Source organism: Panicum virgatum, chromosome 1K (assembly GCF_016808335.1).
Source record: "Panicum virgatum strain AP13 chromosome 1K, P.virgatum_v5, whole genome shotgun sequence".
NCBI lineage: Eukaryota > Viridiplantae > Streptophyta > Magnoliopsida > Poales > Poaceae > Panicum > Panicum virgatum.
Genome location: NC_053136.1, coordinates 43,871,584 through 43,891,328, shown reverse-complemented (window position 1 = coordinate 43,891,328; position 19,745 = coordinate 43,871,584). Strand labels below are relative to the sequence as shown.

The 19,745-nt window shown below is 53.7% G+C and overlaps 3 protein-coding genes across 5 annotated transcripts; all 3 read left to right on the top strand.

The window, feature by feature from the left end:
- The first annotated feature begins 1,743 nt into the window (after positions 1-1,743).
- On the top strand, positions 1,744-5,645 carry LOC120711053 (trihelix transcription factor GTL1-like). 3 transcript variants are annotated; one of them, XM_039996443.1, is made up of 3 exons: positions 1,744-2,732; positions 3,549-4,899; positions 5,003-5,645. In XM_039996443.1, the coding sequence occupies exons 1-3, from the start codon at positions 2,353-2,355 to the stop codon at positions 5,273-5,275; spliced, it is 2,004 nt and encodes a 667-aa protein (XP_039852377.1). In that variant the 5' UTR covers positions 1,744-2,352; the 3' UTR covers positions 5,276-5,645. The 3 variants fall into 3 exon arrangements, with proteins under 3 accessions (XP_039852377.1, XP_039852387.1, XP_039852396.1); XM_039996453.1 differs by having other exon boundaries at positions 4,987-5,133; XM_039996462.1 differs by lacking the exon at positions 1,744-2,732 and adding an exon at positions 2,828-3,461.
- Positions 5,646-9,297: 3,652 nt separating this feature from the next.
- On the top strand, positions 9,298-11,069 carry LOC120711043 (salt tolerance receptor-like cytoplasmic kinase 1). Its single transcript, XM_039996433.1, has 2 exons — positions 9,298-10,000; positions 10,125-11,069. The coding sequence occupies exons 1-2, from the start codon at positions 9,649-9,651 to the stop codon at positions 10,820-10,822; spliced, it is 1,050 nt and encodes a 349-aa protein (XP_039852367.1). The 5' UTR covers positions 9,298-9,648; the 3' UTR covers positions 10,823-11,069.
- Positions 11,070-16,495: 5,426 nt separating this feature from the next.
- On the top strand, positions 16,496-18,372 carry LOC120655632 (U-box domain-containing protein 45-like). Its single transcript, XM_039933554.1, has 4 exons — positions 16,496-16,652; positions 16,735-17,161; positions 17,276-17,888; positions 18,172-18,372. Exons 1-4 carry the CDS (start codon positions 16,496-16,498, stop codon positions 18,370-18,372), a joined length of 1,398 nt encoding a protein of 465 aa, XP_039789488.1.
- Positions 18,373-19,745: the final 1,373 nt, after the last annotated feature.

Genomic DNA, 19,745 nt, shown 5'->3' with positions numbered 1-19,745 from the left:
TCAACTACGAAAACCGTTCATTTTTTTACCATCGGGCTGTTTTGGTATGCGGTTTAGCTGATGTGGACGTCATATGGCAGTGGGGCCCACTTGTCAGCACCATCTCCCTCTCCTCTCTCTTTTCTCCTCTCCCTCTCCTCTCTCTTTCTTCTGTCATTTTGTCGTTTTCCCCTGGAATCAAGTTTTTAAATTACAAATAGGTCCCTGGCCAGACTTGGGAGGGGAACAGAGGAATCCCGGCCGGATTCCGGCGATCTTCCTCGCCGGCGGCGAGGGCTAGGTTGGGGGAAAGGGAGAGGAGGTTGACGGCTACCTTTTGGTGGCCTTGGATCACGGAGGGAGGGTCGGACGGGGCTCGCCGGTGATGGACAGAGCGCGGCGGCGATGGTGCTCGCCGCCGCCGGCGTTCCGATGAGGGAGAGGAGGGGCGGCCGGGCTGGGAAGGTTCCCTGGGTCGAGGGTGATCCATTCCGAGGGTCAGTTTGGGGAGAGGGTGGTCAGAGGAGGGGGTTCCACGGTGAGGGGGCTCGGCCGCCATGGAGGCCACGACGAGCTCTGCTCGTGCAGGGAAGACAGGGCCAGGCTGGTCTTTATAGGCGTGCGGAGTAGGGAGAGGGCGAACCCGGGCGCTGGCTGGCCGGGGGAGGCGCGGCTGGAGATGGACGGACAGGGGCAATGGCTCAGCGTCCAGGCGACGGCGTGCGGTGGCGTGGCGACAGAGGATGGGGTCGGGGTGCATGTCGCGTGAGAAAGAAGCCAGAGGGGCAGCGGCGGGCTTGAGCAGCGGCCGGGGCAGGGGCCGCGCGAATTGGGCAGCGGGGACCGCGCGGAGCTGGCACGGCGGCCGGGGCTGGGCGTCATGGTGCCCGAGCGGCCGCTGGGCCCTGCAGAACCGGCGCGGCGGCTGGGGTTGGGGTAGCGCAGGTGCGGCAGCTCGGCGGATGAGCAGAGCCGCGCAGCCCGCGACGTAGTGGCTCTGCGGAGGAGCGGGGCGGGGCGAGGCGAGGCGGAGGTGCGGGGCCTGCGGCGTAGACAGGGGAGGTCGGCGGTGGTGGCCGGAGCTGCGCGGCACTAGAAGGAGAAGGTAGCCTGGCGTGTGGGGTCATCTTAGTCAGCATGCTGACATGGCTAGTAGATCCAACGTGGTAGTGAAAACCAGGGTCAAACCCACTTAAAAGGGGGTAAATGGCCATTTGTAAACAGTTTGCAGAGTTGAGTAGTCAATAATATCCGGTTTTGGAGTTGCATGACCAAAACCAAACTCGAGCAATAGTTGAATGGCCAAAAATGGACTTTTTTCATTAAATTATAACTAACTTTCTTTCTCAATAAAATTGTATCTATATATGCAAGATAGGTATAGGTGCATATAGCACACATTCTATATATCTCTAACATATAAGGAATGAATTAGATAGATAAAAAAAGATCTAAAGTCCTTTTGTTCTTGAAACTTGGATATCTTCTATAGGAGGTACCTATACTTACTCTTGGAGATGGAATGACCCAATTCTATCCCTAACATTTATTGAATGAATGTTTGACTAAAATGAAGATATTTTACAAAGTTATGTATCTCACGTGGAGACATACAATCTCCCTGCAGAGGCATGCCCATCTCTAGCATTTATGAAAGGAATCCAATTGACAAAAAAATGCTGATATTTCTGTCTTAGAGCTTAAATCTATATCTTGATATGCACATACAATTACTCCCGAGGAAGCAAGGTCATATTTGGTATCTCTAATATTTATAAAAGACACCTATATCTTGTTTGCATAGTCCATAAATCTTGTGAGGGAGATACATACAAGAAATCTTTAAGGCATTAGTATCTAGTGGAGTTTACACATGTACCATACCCCAGCCTCCCCTTTGTAGAGGCTTCTCTGCCTGCCCTCCACCCTCCTTTGCCTCTTTCCAGTTGTCCATGACCCCATCCCATCCCTTTCACCACCATCCCTCTTCCTCCTCCCCTAGCTGCACTGCCCTTCGCTGCCAATTTCCCTCATAACCCGCCGTCCAGGGGCGCCGTAAGTCCCTAATCCTCCTTGCGGCGCTCACTCTCTCCCTGTCTGTGCCGAGAGAGAGACTGGAGGGAAACGGGGGCTGAGAGAGATGGGTGTAGAAGCAAGAATTCTCCCCAATTCAGTGCCCGGAATTGCTCTCCTAGCAGACTAGTGGTCGTTGGTAGCACGTACTTGTAGGCCGGAGGCGAGAGAGACACTGCTGGGCAGTCGCAGCACTGGTCAAGTGATGCCGGAATTTTCTATTGCCTAGGCCCTGCGTGGTGGTAGATCAACGGAATTTCGTGTTTTGGGCAGGGGAATTGAGGAAAGGTGGCGGCGGCCATGCTGCACCACCATGGTGGCGCCGGGTCCCCGTACATGGCCCCGACGACGACGGCTGGCACGGACCCCTTCTCGCCGACGCCGACGGGGCCCGCGCCCGTCGCCGCCGTCATCCCTCCGCCGCCGATGGAGTTGCAGGCAGCGGCTGCGGCTGCGGGGACGACGAGGGGTGATCTCGTGGAACTGCAAGCGGGCGGCTCCAGCGCTGCCGCCGCAGCCGGCGGCCTGCAGGACGACGACGTGCCGGCCGACGCCGGCGCCGGCGCCGGCCACCGGTGGCCGCGCGAGGAGACGCTGGCGCTCATCAGGATCCGGACGGAGATGGACGCCGACTTCCGGAGCGCTCCCCTCAAGGCGCCGCTCTGGGAGGACGTCGCCAGGTGAGAATCAAGCACGCCGTAATTCCTCTCCTCTCTCTTTTCCCTCCTGCGGAATGCAGCTAGGCTAACGGTTCCATGGAATTCACCTCCCCGTCCGTCCGGCGTCGCTGGTGACATGATGGCGAAGCTATCCTGTCAATCTCTTTACCACCCCTGCTCTTTCTTTTTTCCGGCGCTTTTGGCGTAATGCTCCCTGGTTTGAGGTTTCTGTGAGACTGGAGTGTAGTGAAGTGGTAGGTGTAAACCAAGGACGATAAGATAAGGATCTGGGCGCCGCGGCGTGGTTGTGCGTGCAGCGGCAGGCCGCACAGACATGGCAGCCTGCAGGCTAGCTGCGCTGTTTTTTCTATTCCTTTCTTCCTCATAATAAAGCACTCAGGTTTTCAGGGAAGAAGAAAGGGGACATTTTGCTGCCGTCACCGCCTCACTTAGTTTAAGTTCCTCGGACAGGATGCCATCAACTTGACATCATCAGTTCATCACCACATCTCCGCTGCTGGTTGCTAGCACCAGCGCTGCTGATGGCTGCTGCTGCTGCTGCTGCTGCTTTCTTTTCCTTTTCCTCGTCGTCGCTTTACATGTCTGGGATCGGCTCCCAAATTCCAATTCCTCGTTCCGCGTACGTCCGGTCCCTTTCAGCGGAGGAGGCCGGACGTGATGATGATGACGAGCTCTGACTCGCCCCTTCCTTCCACTCTCTTTGATGAAAGATTCTTCTCCGCACTGCGCGTACAGCGAAGTCATCACCACTTCATGACCAGCGCTTGGCTGAGACGTGAACGCGAGAAAGAGCTAACGGGTGCGAGCGTTTTGCAGGAAGCTTGCGGGGCTGGGATACCGCCGGAGCGCCAAGAAGTGCAAGGAGAAGTTCGAGAACGTGGACAAGTACTACCGGCGCACCAAGGACGCCCGCGCCGGGCGCCAGGACGGCCGGAGCTACCGCTTCTTCGCGCAGCTCGAGGCGCTCCACGCCGCGGCGCACCAGCAGCGGCAGGCCACGGGCATGGCGGCCGCGGTGCGAGGCGACCATCAACCGTCGGCACCAGTGGCGTGGACGGCTGCGCCTGCGGCGGTAGCAGGCCCTCCCGCCGGCGCCGCCCTGCCGGACCTCAGCATGTCGTCCATGTCGGGGTCCGATTCCGATTCCGAGTCCGAGTCTGAGTCGGACGACGACCTCGACGCCGGGGTGGCGGGCCCCGGCAAGGGCGAGAGCGGCGGCGGCGACGGGGAGATGATGGCCATCTTCGAGGGGATGATGAGGCAGGTCACGGAGAAGCAGGACGCGATGCAGCGCGTGTTCCTGGGCACGCTCGAGCGGTGGGAGGCGGAGCGCACGGCGCGGGAGGAGGCGTGGCGGCGGCAGGAGGTCGCCCGCATGAACCGCGAGCGGGAGCAGCTCGCCAGGGAGCGCGCCGCCGCGGCCTCCCGCGACGCCGCGCTGATCGCGTTCCTCCAGCGCGTCGGCGGGGGCCCGCAGCAGGGGGAGCCCGTGCCGCTCCCTCCCCCGATCGCCGCCGCCCAGCCCGTGCCCGACCGCGCCCCTCCGTCGCCTCGCCACGACGCGGCGGGCCAGGTCACCACTTCGCTTCAGCCGGTGCCCGCGGCCGCGCCTCCCAAGCCGGAGGAGGCCCGGCCGTGGGCTGGAGGCGAGGGAAGCGGCGGGTCGACGCCGTCGCGGTGGCCGAAGGAGGAGGTGCAGGCGCTGATCCAGCTGCGGACTGACAAGGACGAGCAGGACCACGACGCGGCGGGGGCCAAGGGCCCGCTCTGGGAGGACATCGCCGCCGCGATGCGCCGGATCGGGTACAACCGGAGCGCCAAGCGCTGCAAGGAGAAGTGGGAGAACATCAACAAGTACTACAAGAAGGTGAAGGAGAGCAACAAGAGGCGCCCCGAGGACTCCAAGACCTGCCCTTACTTCCACCAGCTCGACGCCATGCACCGGAAGAAACGCTTCGCCGGCGGAGGCAGCAGCACCGCACCTGGAACGTTCGCGGCCGCCGGCGCCGGCGCCGGCACAATGCAGGAGAGTCCGAACCTGCGCGAGCTCGAGGGGAAGAGCAGCAACGATGATGCTGACAGGTTGAGGAACGGTGGACAGGGAAACGTGAACGCTCCTCCCTGTCCCGGCAACGGCGAGACGGCACCAACGACCACCGAAAACAAGGTAGTAACATCGAGCATTCTTCCCCGTACAGTAAAGGTTTCCATACTTGGAAATCGACTAATTGCTCACTAGCTAATTAAAATTCAGAATTGACTTTGCACAGAGGGCAGAAGACACCGTGAAAGGAACAAATGTGCAGCTCCTGCAGCGGCAGTTCGGAGCAAACGAGACGGAGAGCGACGACAACGACATGGGAGGCGACTACACTGTAGAAAGAAACGATGAAGACAAAATGAAGTACACGACGGCCTTCCAGAAGCCTAATGTGATCGGGAGCAGTGGCAACAATGCACCTGCACCTGCACCACCAGCGACGGCTGCGGCACCGACGAGTTCAGCTGCCCCAGCGAGCAGCACCTTCCTTGCCGTTCAGTAGACGGCAATGCTGCCGGACCCGGAGCCAGCTGATCAGCACCAGCGCATCACCACCTTTTTCGGCTCATAATCACCAATTATACTTGTTCTGCCTGTGATACTGGCACCATCCGCATACCATTTATTGATTTGTTTCTGCAATAAGCATCCAATCATGAAAGACAAAAAACAAGGAGTGAGACTGAAGAACAGAGGAGGTAGCAGAGGCGCCTAAACAAAAAGTTTCTTTCCCCCCTTACCATAGTTCATGTTATACTTTAGCTTATTTCCAACAATTGTACATTCATATGACAGTCTTAACTTCTGTAGTAATTTCCAATACATTTTGGTCAGGAATTTGGAGCATCCAATTTCAGCTACAAGTGGCTTTATCTTTCTGAATGTTTCAGATTACATTTTGCCGGTTTCTGGTCTTGTTTTCAGGCTTAGGTCCCGTTTCAGGTACTGCACAATGAATGGTAACTAAAACATGAGGCGTGTTAACAGAGAGACATGCCAAACAGTTGACGACAGGAGCCACCACATCATCACAGATTTAGCTCAAGATGGCATAAAACATACCCAAGTATATACATTATAACAGGGAGTGAAACATCAATTCATGGTATAACTACATCTGAGAGAGTTCATCAGCTCATACACAGTAACTACACATCGGCCATTACAGATGGGGAAAATTGTCCATGTAAGACTGCAGTTAAGGTTCACTTGAATGGCTTTTGCCAGTATCTGTGAAGTTATCCTATCAAACGCTGTAACTGAAAACCACATGGATAAATAAGTTGCTTGAAATTCAGAACCTAGAGCCTATAGCAGAAAGTTATAGTGTAGCTGCAAACCGCAAGAGGAGCAATACCAGTCAGAGTTATGGGGAAAAGAAGTGATGTGAAACCATATATCAGACAATGAAGCATGTAAATATCTCATAAATTTCATCGTTAGATTTAGATAGTAAAAGACAAAGCAGGGAAAGCTTGTAGCAAACAGAGTCCAAAGACTTGCCAGCTAATTGAACAATCTACTTGATATAGTGAAAGGGATATAGACAGTTAGCAAATTAGTATGAACAAATTTATACAGTTGGTTCATTACTGGAAAATAAATAGACACTAGATTTCTTTAACACCTTCGTTTCCTAGTCAAACAGAGCTTTCTGTAGATTTAATTTGATTTAAGATCTAGGCGCAATTGCTTGGAAACCAAGTTTTCAATATGTTACAGTCTAAGAAAGAAAGTATATTCTTATTTGTACTCCTACCAAATCATTATCATTAGACTGCAATGCATATCATAAATAGGGGCAGCAAATTAGTATGTCATATCCATTTTTAAGTCTCCTTTTTATGCATAGGTGAGCTATGAATCTATATATGAAGGTGAAAGGAAAATAAAAGTTCAGAATTGAACCAATGTTACTCCTCCAAATCAGCTTATGACATACAGTTTGTACATTTCTCCGAGTTGCCAGATCAGATTGCTTGGAAGTGGACAACAAATGGGCTTTACTCCTCCAAATCAGCTTATGACATACAGTTTGTAGGCTCTTACTGCACTTTCAACAGGCAATCTGGAAGGTTAAAGCTGAAGGCAAACATCACTTCTTTGCTTGGTTGTTTGTGCAAGGAAAGATTTAGACAGCTGACAACTTACTGCTCAAAGGAATACATTGCGAACCAGTTTGCTGTTTGTGCGCTCAAGAGATGGAAACTGCAGCTCATCTTTGCTTACACTGCTGCTATGCGTGGGAAGTGTGGTGCCTTGTGCACTCTTGGTCACAGGGATTGGTTGGCATCCCGGTCCACGACGTGGACATTCAAGACTGGTGGAACTCAACGTTACAGGCTACATGTGCTGAAAACAAGAGTCGTGCTGCAGCGTTGCTTATTTACATGGCTTGGAATATTTGAAACGAAAGGAACCGGAGAATTTTTCAGGGTATCTCACAAACTCCAGCAAGGATTCTCGGTTTGATCAAAGAAGAGATGGCGATTCGACGGCAAGCGTGCGAGGGCCGGGCGGCCACCTTAGTTTCTTAATGTTGCTTTGCTGTAAGAGTCTGAGTTTCTTAGTTACTTGTGTAATCACAACCTTTGTAAGAACTGCTTTTCTTCTCCTTCTTATATGATCCGGAAGTGCTCCTGCCTTATGTTAAAAAAAAAGAACCAATGTTACTATAATAGTGTAAGTTATACATTTTGAAACTCTCTATTTCATGTTCAAGATCCTTCCACTCAACTTGGACTTGCTGAAGCAATCGAGCTGACGTCATCGATGCATAGCCGTAAAGATCAAAGCATCAAATCCAGAGGTTAATCGATGACCAAAATTAATCGTATCGCAAAAGCATAGGTATGTCAAGCTCAAATATGGATTTGGCTTATCAAACTGATTCATTCAATTGAAATCCTTGTGTCATAACCATACCAATTAGCACAGAGTTACCTGAAGCACTCGAGAAATCCAACACTAATCAATGATGAAGCAAGCACAACTTTGATCGGGCGGTACGAGCAGAAAAATATTGCTTACAACATGCATTGCAGATAGATGTATAGCTCCAACAAAATAAACTGATAATCCAGCAGCCATTTGCAGCATGCTCATGATTTCACAAACACTGATATGCCACTAATTATAAACACCTCTAAGCGTCTGTTTGGGGACATGGGTGGTCAGGTGGACGTTCTTAACACACTGATCGTCGTCGTAAGATCTATGCTTCATTCTGTTCAGAAATTTTCTTTTTCAGTATAAATCTAATGGCACCGGAATGGCAGAAGCATTATTCAAAACAGAAACCTGCAGGAAAACCTAGTCCTGCACAAGGCTTTCTCATGATGAACCAACGGAATGCGTGCTGCTTTTCCCTTAATAAATAAATAAATAAACCGCGCGCCGACCATACAGAAAGCCCAAATCCGGTAGAAGGCAGATTGCAGGCTGGCCAATCCTGGCTGCATGCCACATGTCCCAATCAGAGTCGTAGTTGCAGTCCTCCGAGCTGCTCTACAGCTTCCGTCTGGCCGGCAAGCCATGCAAATTTGCCAACTCATTTTTTCTTCAGAACCAACAGCCACGTTTGCTGCGAATGGTAGGCGCGTTTCCCCCTCCCACCCAAAGCATGTCCAAGTACCGTGGGGGGACTGGGGGTGCGGTTAGTCAAACTGCAGCTCCCGTTTCAGGGAGCTGCACGGGCAGTCAACACGCCACAAGCGCGTGCGCGCGGGGGCGCTCGCGTAGTCGCATGTGCCGGCGGCGTCCTCCCCGTTGTTTCTGAATCTGAACCCTGCACAGCGAATTCTTCACCGGCGGCAGCAGACTGCAGTGGCCAGTGGCCAGCCCCGCGTGTGAACGTGATCTCCACTTCTGGATTTACCCCGGGAAAACATGTGCCATCCGTACGCTAGCAAACCATTTCACCATACTCCCAGGAATACTCCTCCCTCCCAGCAAGACCCGGTGGTAGACTGGTGGCTACAGCTACAGGAATCTCAGTGGGGGCATGTGCCCCGCGCGACAGCGGCTTTCACTCCTTGGCCGCGGTAAGTGAGCGGAGCAGAGCACGCCGGCCGCCGGCCCGTTGAAAAAGCGGGACGCCTGTCGCCGCCGGACATTTCCGCTTGGGACGTTCCGCTCGCCATCGGATTCCATGCAGTTCAGTCGTCCAACCAGTGTCCGCCGGTCAACGGAGGCGCTTGGTTATCAAACGTGGCCATGGCTTGCCGGAAAGGGCGCTCTGAGCCTCTGACAGGGGGCAGCCGGGGGGAGAAAATACTAGTAGCCCTCCCTCAACTTGGTGCCGGTAGCACGTCGCCCTCCACGTTACCCCATCGGCGCGTCCCCACTGCTGTGTGCTGTGCTGACACGGGGAAAATACGGAGAAGTTATTTTTCAGAAAAATACGGGCAAGATCAACATTCCGGACACTGGCAGGGCGCATTATTGTCCGTAGTTTACCGGCGCGGAACGCATGCCGAGAGGAAGGGAGAGAGATGCAGATGCAGGCGTGACGCTGCGGCGGAGGAAGAGAATTGGAGGCGGGACCGTGCCGATCGCGCGCGGAAGCATCACGCATCTCGACGGGGAGGACGGAGGGGCCTGACCTCAGCCCGCCCGGTGCCCTTTTGTTTATGCGCGGCGCCCGCCCGCGCACTGATTAGTGGAGGTCCACCCCCGGCGTCCGTCGTATATAACGCCGGCGGGTGCCGGCAGCCGTTCCGTGATCTGGCCCCCCGAGCACGGCCAAAAAGGCGCCCCGACCCCAACGCCGCGCGGCAGCTCAGCCTCCCCCGGCGAGCGAGCTCCTACTCCCACCGCTCCGCCAGCTTCGCCCTCGGAACCGGCTGCCAGCGGAACGGGAACGCGCCGCGAGAAATGCTGCACCGGTGCGGGCTGCTCCCGTGCCTCCGCGGCGACTGGGGCGGGGCGGGCCGGCTCGACCCCCGCGTCGCGGACGAGCCGGGCGGCGGCGGCGGCGGGGGGGCTGCCAAGCGGTTCGCGTGGGCTGAGATCGAGTCCGTGACGGCGGGCTTCTCGTCCCGCGTCATCGGCCAGGGCGGCTTCAGCACCGTCTACCTCGCCTGCCTCTCCTCCTCCCGCCTCGGCGCCGTCAAGGTGCAGCGCAGCAGCGAGCGCCTCCACCGCGCCTTCCGCCAGGAGCTCGCCGTGCTCCTCTCGCTCCGCCACCCGCACGTCGTCCGCCTGCTCGGCTACTGCGACGAGCGAGGTAATAAACTTCCCCGGCCACCATCAACAATGATTGATCAGCTCAGCTCTACTGACGAACTAGGTGCCGGTGGGTGCTTGAAAGTGACCAGGAGCTAACAGAATTTCCATTCCAACGCGCGCAGATGAGGGCGTCCTGGTGTTCGAGTACGCCCCGAACGGCGACCTCCACGGGAGGCTCCACGGCCGCGGCAAGCCGGCGCTCCCGTGGCCGCGCCGCATGGCGATCGCGTTCCAGGTGGCCATGGCGCTGGAGCACCTCCACGAGGCCCGCGACCCGGCCGTGATCCACGGGGACATCAAGGCTGCCAACGTGCTGCTCGACGCCAGCCTCGACGCCAAGCTCTGCGACTTCGGCTTCGCGCACGTCGGCTTCTCCGCCGCGCTCCAGCCGCCGCCGGAGGCCGCGGCGCCGCCCAGGGCGCCCGCGCGCCCCGTCATGGGCTCCCCGGGCTATGTCGACCCGCACTTCCTCCGCTCCGGCGTCGCCACCAAGAAGAGCGACGTCTACAGCTACGGCGTCCTGCTGCTGGAGCTCCTGACCGGGCGGGAGGCCACCTGCGCCGACACGGGGTGCCGGCTCGCCGCCGCCGTGGGGCCCACGCTCGGCGAAGGGAAAGTGGCCGACGTGGTGGACCGGAGGCTAGGAGACGAGTACGACGCCCACGAGGCCGCGACCGTGGCGGCGCTCGCGCTGCGCTGCGTCAGCGACGGCCCCGGGCTCCGGCCGTCCATGGCGGAGGTCGTGCGCGAGCTCCAGGAGAAGACGACGGCGCTGATCTCCGCCGCCGGGAGCAAACCGGCCGGCAAGGCGGCTTCATGAGCTGTACACTGCAGGCTGTAAATACCAGTAGCTTTGTTTAGAGATGATGGTAGATGGTAAAGATAATGTTTTTTACTCAGTTTGTTAGTAACTTGTCAATAATGTAGTGGTGGATTAGTAGTTGTTGAAGCATTTTGATCACGTAGAAAAGTTTTCGTGATGTCAGCAGCAGGTTGGTTGTAGCTGTAGAGGTTTTGCAGTGGCCCGTTAATCAAATCGCCAAGTTGATCTTGTCCGTTTTGCTGAAGATTGATGGGATTTAGTTTATTCTAGGACATGTGACGTGATCTTGCGCGTACTTTGAGACGGGGTTTGTTGATTGCAAGCCAAGTTGATCTTCAGTAACAATAATGAATTGAGTAGATCTCGATCGGTCTGCATGTAACATGCAAGTAGTATAGGTCTCCATGAAGCAACCGCATGCAACATGTAACATGCCATAAGTTTCAGAAGTTTTTTCAGCTGGTAGATAGAAATTACATTCCAGCGTCCGGAGAGTTGAACGTCTTCTACAATGTTGCCTTCTTCCTGCAATGGACGACCGACACCCGTAAAACGCCAAAATTTTATCAAGCTCATGTGTGCAACAAGTGTGTGTTGTACTGGAGGCTTTTTATTTGGTCTTATGCTTGATGTCCTTTATCTTTCCATTTCGTCATCAGACTGATAGCAGAATCGTCGCCGTTCAAAGCTGTTAAAAAAAAACTAAATGTGCATCATCTCCTACTCTTAACTAAAATAGCTTAGCATGAAATTGAACAATAGTACAAATCGTGTTCTCTCTTGGTCGCCGACGCACCATACGACTCGCACATTTCTTGAAAAAGAATTTGTGCAGTGCTGCAGCCTGCAGGCCGTGTTCTTGTTGTATACTAATCCAGTCTGCACACATGTCGACTGGATCATTTGAGCCTTAAAAAACGGAGCCGTGCGATGGGCGAGGCACGGGATATGACGGGGCGTTTATTCATCGCACGTGCGACTAAAAGCTATACTATCGCACACATCGGTTAGAGATTTAAAAAATAGAAATTGTTTCGGAACAAAATAAAATGTTTCAAGAAAGATAAGTTCCGGAACAAATAAAAATATTTCAAGAAATATCTAGAGATAGAAATTATTCCGGAACAAATAAAAATATTTTATAAAAAAATATTATCTAAATATAATTATGTGCGATAGTATGACTTCTAGTCGCACATGCGATGAATAGACTTCACGGGAACTGACCGGGTCAGGGGTAGGAAAAAGAACGAGCGGAAATGGCGCGGCACGCAGCCAGCAGATTAACAACCGCTCTAATCCTCCGCGGCTTCGGCCTTCGAGAACGAGGCGTCATATACGGCCAACGCGGAACGGATGCGCCGTGCAGTCGTAACCGTTTACAAACCTGCTTGGGCGCTGGAGAAGTTGGTTCGGCAGCGGCTGGTCGATCGAAGCAACTTGCAGAAGATTAAAAAGGGGATCGGGTGCTTTAAGTAATTAAGTTGCTGCTGGTCGCCGACTGCAAGTTGCAAAATTGTGCATTGCTGAGCGATGCAGCGGTCCCCGCAACTAATGTTGCAGGCAGGCATTTGTATTGCTGCTAGCTCATGCTCACTAATCTTGGTTTAGTAGATGACTAGTAGATGTGAGAGTTGGTGCCTGGGGTTCACTGAGGTTAACTGTCTTGCCTCCAAGTCCAATCTCGGACCAAACAGAAGTCACCACTCGCCGTCTTTCCCTGCCTGTGCCTGGGCAGCTGAGCTGCTGGTGTGGTGTGTGGTGTGCCGTGCGCGACAGGGGTTTCTGTACATCGATGTCTCTGAAAACACTGCAGCTGCAGCACAGCGCGGCGGTTGGGTAGAGTCTAGAGTGAAACACGGAAAGATGCGTACTACTGAAGGGTACTTGCCTGTCGCCGTCGCCCCCGCTGCGCCCGCCCTTCCTGGAACGGCACCGCGAGGCTGGCGGGACGAAGACCTCTGCCATTGAACACCACAGCGAGCGACAGGTGGGGTTTCTCGTTTCAATTCAGAGCGGCGAAGCTGGTGGAGGGTTTTTCAGGCATCATCAACCCTCCTCGCTCGATCACCAATAATCACATGCGACTACGCCGCGAGCCAGATCTCGTCGGCGCGAGGAAGCCTCGCGATCAGTCCCCAAACTAACAAGCTCCAAACGCGATTGGGAAGAACAGGCGCTGGCGGTGTGTCCAGGGTGCTTAGTTTGCTCGATCGATCGGCGGCGCTCGCACCAGGCTGGTTCAGCGTGGAAGCGCCATTAGTTTAAGCTCCGACGCTGTTCGTGCCACATGGGGAATTTGTTAGATCTCGCTGTGCTGGCGGGCAGCCTCGTACTCGCATTATTCGGGTTTTGTTTTTGAAATGGACATTCTGCCTGGCTCTCATGTTGCTTTTTTTTCAAAAAAAAATATTTACAAGTCCAGGAAAGCTGGACGTTGATATGTTTATTCCTCCAGTAGCCATGCATTAGTGATTAATAACCTCCAAACAATGATTAGGAACCATCACCATTATTGACCACGAATGAAAACAGAGAAAGAAAGAAAAAAAACTGAATTTACAGGCACGTACATTTTCCTGGCGCCTCTTGTCCCCTGGTCCTTGGTTTCCTTTTCCATGGGCTGAAATAGACAATAGTAAAATGTTGCTGGGTTAAAAATAAAGCCTGAAACATGATGGGCTAAAATTGGAAGGAAGCTGCACGTACGCGCGAGTAGGGATGAAAGCAGCCGGGGAAACAGTCAGGAAAAAACTCTAACCACTTTCGTTTTCATATTTTTATTCGGAAAAAGAAACGGAATCGGGAGAAGTCAATCGGGAAAGCGAAATTAGATATACATGATTACGGAAACGAAATATTTCAATCGGGAACATGTCGATAGCGGTCAAGAATTGGTAATCCAAATCGAGAACGTCGCGCATATTACCACTTCAAACATTTAACTCGATGCAACGTTCCACTTCAAATATTGCCATAGATAAGTAGATAGAACTACAAATAAGTGTTATAAGTTTTCATAGAACTGTAGTAAACAAATACTTTTAGTTGTTATGAAACACTTGAAAAATGAAAGGATAGTAGAAATGTAAAGAAAAACGAAAATGGAAAACACAAGAAACGAATAAGGTTGAATTTTATTAACAAAATGGCATCCAATATGCCTATGCTTTTATTTTTGTATTAAATTAACAAAATATATATCATTTCAACATTCTAGATATACTATTTCGATATTGCCAATAATTGTTGAAATAATTTATTCAAAATGTTGAATACGCTTTTAAAAAATATTGAATCAATTATTTCAGAATACTGAATATGATTTTTTTTTGAAAAGGAATGTTAACTATCACGGCTGTTAGCAATTTTAGCATGGTTTAGATTTAAATGAGCACCAGGGGAAAAAAAGTTGATACCATACCCACATGACGATAAGCTCATACTAGTTTGCTTTTATTAGGTACAGCAGTTCATATGTTTCTGTAGCATTCATATGCTCATAAGGTTGTTTTATTACACTATGATTATGTATAGTCCTGTAAGGCTGCAATTCTGTCTTTGTTCAAGCAAACAAGTGCACGTGAACAGAAAACGAGACGCTCCAGATTTATATAGTTTGTGGGCTGATTTGGGCCTGTTATATTGGGCTGTTATTGGACCGACCGCCTCTTGGTCCTCAACCCACGCGAACCAACATCATCTACGGTTTCTTCCCTGTTCCCTCTCGTCTCGTCTCAACTCAGAGGGTTTTACATGTATACTATTACAAAAGATGGTCCCGATGTCCATATTATTAAAAAGTTTGGTGACACCTTTATAACATCACGTTTTTTTGTTTTGACGTCTGTACCATTAGGGATGGAAGGGATGCTAACGGAGGGCAACGGAGCTGCAAAAAGTCCATAATGCCCTTAGGGGTCGAAAACTTGCTCAACTCTTTCCTCTCAATGACGAGCGGGCTCCACTTATCATTTTCTTCTTCCTCCCCCACCTTTCTTTTCCTCTCTCTCCTCTCTCCCTCTCCCTGGCTCGCACGGGCGGCGGCGGCGGCTCGCCCCGCGAGGGGAGGCCTGCCCATGGCGAGGCCCGCGCCGGCAGCAGCCCGGCCGAGCCGGCGTTCGCACCGGCGGAGGCCCGTCCGAGGCCTCCAGCGCGCAGCCGCGGCGGCGGCCCACGCCGGCGACAGAAGCTCCCGTCGGCAGAGGCCCGCTCGAGGCCTCCAGCGCGCAGCCGCGGCGGCGGAGCTCGAGGAGGGCCACGGCGGGCTGCGGCCCCGACGGGGGAGGGGAGGGGAGGGGGCAGGGCGCGGCGGCGAGCCTCGCGCGGCGGCGGTGGGCTGCGGCCCCGACGGGGAGGGGAGGGGGGCATGGCGCGGCGGCGTTGCACAGCCCCGACTGGGAGCCTCGCGCGGCGGCGGGCAGAGGAGGAGCCGCAGAGGAGCCGGCGGCAAAGGAGCAAAGGAAGAGCTCGTGAGAATGGAAGGGCAAAATGGTCATTTCACTAGGTCAGACCGACATGTCAGAATCTTAAATCTGTTAACTTCTAAAGGATAGTGGATGGAATGGTACAGACGTCAAAATGAAAAAACGCGATGTTATAGAGGTGCCACCAAACTTTTTAGTGGTATGGACGTCGGGGGCATCTTTTGTAAGGGTTAATTAAAATGGTACCATTACAATTTGTCAAAGTTGAAAATATACCATTGCAATTCTTCATATTGTAGATATGCTACTACTCTATCCGTTCCAAATTGTATGTCGTTTTGGCAAATCTAGATGTATAATTTTTGCTATGCATCTAGACAAACACTATGTCTAGATGTATGACGAAAATTATATATCTTGATTTGCTAAAACGACCTACAATTTGAAACGGAGGAAGTATAATACATCTTTCTCCACTTTGAAGCCACACGCAGCATATATGACCTTTGTATTTTCACGTATGGACCTATTTGCCCCTATAGATCAATCTCCCTCCATCTCCCGTACTCCTCTGCGTCCTCGCCAGTCGCCACCGCCGCGGCCGCGCCGACCGAAGCCGCCATGGGCGAGGCATGCGCGCGCCTGGTCAACGTCACTGGGAACCAGCAGCTCTGGGCGGAGCGCGCGGAGGTCAGCGAGCCCGTCGCCATCATGGACCGCTTCGAAGACGGCGCGCGTAGCAGGGCCGCGGAGGCGCCGGTGCCGGCGTCCCCCCCGGTCCCTGGGGCGCAAGCTCCATGCCGAGCGCACTCGTTCATTGTACGCATTAAATATAGACCTATAATTCATGGTTTATCTACTAGAAGGATTAAACTTTTTAGAGATTTTTGTTAGGGAAATTTGTCTACAGAACACTCTCAAAGCGTGATTTTGTGCGCTGCACACTCCACTCCCTGAAATAGTCTGCAGCACACCTCGAGTGAAAATTTTTGTGTGTGGCACATTGACTCCATTAAACAATTCATTTTCAATTTGAGTGGTGAAAGAATATGACCTGAAAAAGACTAAAATGCCCCCAGTATTTCCTCCACCGGGACCTTATCCCTTGATTCCTTATCCATTCACGGTGGAGGAGCGTGTCTCGCCGCGATCGATTCATCGCTTGCGCGTGTCGTGTCTCGCAGCAGGCCAGCGCTGGACGACGACGCGGCGGCGTTGTTCCTCGGCGGGTGACGGCCTGACCATGGAAGGGCACCGCGCGCTGTTGCCCGTGCCGGTGCCGCAGCCGCGGGCGTTCGCGCCGGTAGACGACGAGCAGGGCAGGGCCCTCTGCTCCGTCGGCGCGTCCTCCAGCGGGCGCCTGCCCGATTCCGCACCGCCGCCGGCCTCGCACGGCGTCTGTCGCATCTCTACCGCCACAGCGTCGAGATCGACGTGCTCGTCCGCATCGAGAACGAGAGGCTGCGGTCGGGGCTGGAGGAGGCGCGTCGCCGGCACGTGAGCGCCATGGTGGCGGCGGTGGAGCGCGCGGCGGCGAGGGCGAGGCCGAGGACGCGCGGTCGTGCTGCTTCGGGCCATCACCGACTACGCCCTCCGAGTGCGGCGGCGGCGGCGACGACGACGAAGACGAGGCCGACGCGGCGGACAGGAAGGTGGAGGCGCTCGAGGAGCTCAAGGGCGTCGTGGGGGCGCTCCAGGGCGCCGGGGGCGGCGCTTGCATGTCCCGCGTCGAAGCGGCGGCGGCCGTCCGGAGGAAGGCCAAGGACGCCGCCGCCGCGAGGGAGATGCTCGCGATGCTCGGCGCCGTCCCGCCGCTCGTCGCGATGCTGGACGAGGGCGGCGGCGGCGGGGAGGAGGTCACGGACGCCGTGCTGTACGCGCTGCTCAACCTGGGGATCGGCAACGACACGTGAGTCTCGCGCGTTTTCCTTCTCGCGCTCCTCTGTTTCCTCCGCTTCGTGATCAGATCTGGGTGTATTTGGTTGGTTTCTAAGTCGTCGGAGTTGGTTGCTGCGATTCCCAGGAACAAGGCGGCGATCGTGCAGGCCGGCGCTGTGCACAAGATGCTCCGCATTGCGGAGGGCGGTGCGTCCGCCGCGCTCACGGAGGCCGTCGTCGCCAACTTCCTCTGCCTCAGCGTGCTCGACGCCAACAAGCCCGTCATCGGCGCGTCCGGCGCCGCCCCGTTCCTCGTGCGCGCGTTCCAGGGCGCGTGCGACACCGAGCAGGCGCGCCACGACGCGCTGCGCGCGCTCCTGAACCTCTCCATCGCGCCCGCCAACGCGCCGCACCTGCTGGCGGCCGGGCTCGCGCCGACACTAGTGGCGTCCGTCGGGGACGCGCCCGTCACAGACCGCGCGCTCATCGCGCTCTACAACCTCGTGGCGGCCTGCCCGGAGGGCCGCCGCGCGCCCGACGCAATGCCGTTCCTCGTTGACGTGCTCAACTGGGCCGACGAGCCCGGGTGCCAGGAGAAGGCGGCCTACGTGCTGATGGTCCTGGCGCACCGGAGCTACGGCGACCGCGCGGCCATGGCCATGGCCGCAGGGGACGAGGCGAAGGCCGTGGAGGCGTACCAGTGCGCGTGGGTGGGGAACACGGACGGCTTAGCGCGGTGGCCCCTTAAACTGTTAAGGGTATTTTGGTCTTTTCACATAATGTTCTCTCACCTCTCAGCAAGCAAAAGAGTTGTTTAATGGGAGTGGTGTGCCACACACAAAATGAGTCATTCAGAGTGTGGTACAGACTAATTCAAGGAGTATAGTGTGCAGCGCACAAAACCATATTTTTAGAGTGTCCTACAGACAAATTTCTCTTTTTGTTATATGTGCTTGACCATCAAGCTGCCTGCAACCGTGACATGTGCAAGCAAAAAGATCAAAAGAACTGCAAACCGTGACTCCCAGCCCTCCGATGCAGCGCTGCAAGCCTGCGCCGCTCCACTCAAGCGACCGCGCCGGCAGGCAGCAGGGCGCGGCAGGCAGGCTCTGCAGGGCGCGGTCAGCTGCCTGCGCGTCAGGCTGCTCGGCAGTGCGCCCGGCAGCGGCGGCGGCAGTGGGGTGCGTGTGCACCGTGCAGCGGCTAGGTTACAGGGCCGGCTCTGTGAATTCAAGGGCCTAGAGCGAACCAGACGCTATGGGCCTTTAGACTAAATATTTTTTATTTGTAACATAATAAAAAAATATTAATACTAATAATATATATTTAATTTGTGAAGAACATTATTGATAGTATATACAAACTAAAAGAACAGAAAAAAACTAATATAATTACCTCAAATACTTTATAAATAAATAATAAGAAAATTAGAACATTAGAAGTTTAAACCTAAATTGTAATATAACATTATCCCGACAAATGCTTCTTAGGTAACATTCTAACACCTAAATTGTAAAGGAAAATAAACAGTAAAGTTAGAAGTTTAAATCTAGAAATCTAAGTATCTAACTAGAGTCTGATAGTCACAAAGTAACAGATTATTAGATTAGTTATAGTTACTCACTGACGATTTGCTGTTGCTGATTGCAAAAGGTTGCTGCGGCGTGGAGGGGATGAGTCAATGCGTCACGATTCAAGGCAGGCCGGCAGCAGGCGATCACCGGACAGCCAGACACCAGCGTCGCCGGACGGGCGGACGGACGCCGGGCGGGCGAGCGGGCGGCGACAGCCAAAAAAAGGCAGGAGCACGAAGTCTGCGATGCGAAGCGACGTGACGACGGATGGATGACTCGACGCTTCAGTTCTTTTCCGTATGCCGAGCCAAGCGATCTGCAGCTAGTTGCTGTTGGGCCTATACTCATGTGTATCGATGTTGTATAGTACATATTTGATCCTGCCCCCTCCCCCGGCCGTGAGCCCTAGGCGGTCGCCCCTCCCATCTAGGCCCAGAGCCGGCCTGCTAGGTTCACTGGAGCGATGTACGAGAGATGGAGGGAGATTGATCTACAGAAGTAAATAGGTCTATACGTGAAAGTACAAAGGTCGTATACACTGCGTGTGGCCCCAAAGTGGAAAAAATGTATTCTAGTAGCATATCTCCAATATGAAGAATTGCAATGTTAGAGCATCTCTAAGAGTTTGGTAAATCGAGTTGCTATCTTTGATTTTTGGCAAAAACGTTAAAAATACTCCTCCAACAGTTTGGCAAAAGACTTGACAATTTTTGGCAACTTGGGAAAAACCAGCCTCCAGCGCGTAAATATACGCGCGCGGCGCGCGGTTGGCATCGTGGTTTCTAGTCGGGTGGGAGGGTAAAAAAGAAATAAATAACAAAGAAGGGTTCATGATTTAAGTTTCAAGAGGTGAAATGACATAAATATAATTTTGTTTCTCTCTCAGAGTTCCTGATGTAAGTTAGATCTGGATTTGGCAAGTGAATTATGCCAAATTATTGGAGATAAGCTCTTTTTTATTTGGCATATCTTTTTAGAAATTGGCAAAACACAAGATATGCCAAATAAAATATGGCAAACTCTTGGAGATGCCCTTATATT

Coding starts and splice junctions, on each gene's coding strand:
- LOC120655632 (XM_039933554.1), top strand. CDS start 16,496: ATGGAAGGGCACCGCGCGCTGTTGCCCGTGCCGGTGCCGCAGCCGCGG. Junction 16,653..16,734: donor GCCGGCCTCGCACGGCGTCT/GTCGCATCTCTA, acceptor GGGCTGGAGGAG/GCGCGTCGCCGGCACGTGAG. Junction 17,889..18,171: donor GGCCCCTTAAACTGTTAAGG/GTATTTTGGTCT, acceptor CCTCCGATGCAG/CGCTGCAAGCCTGCGCCGCT.
- LOC120711043 (XM_039996433.1), top strand. CDS start 9,649: ATGCTGCACCGGTGCGGGCTGCTCCCGTGCCTCCGCGGCGACTGGGGC. Junction 10,001..10,124: donor CGGCTACTGCGACGAGCGAG/GTAATAAACTTC, acceptor CAACGCGCGCAG/ATGAGGGCGTCCTGGTGTTC.
- LOC120711053 (XM_039996443.1), top strand. CDS start 2,353: ATGCTGCACCACCATGGTGGCGCCGGGTCCCCGTACATGGCCCCGACG. Junction 2,733..3,548: donor CTCTGGGAGGACGTCGCCAG/GTGAGAATCAAG, acceptor AGCGTTTTGCAG/GAAGCTTGCGGGGCTGGGAT. Junction 4,900..5,002: donor CAACGACCACCGAAAACAAG/GTAGTAACATCG, acceptor GACTTTGCACAG/AGGGCAGAAGACACCGTGAA.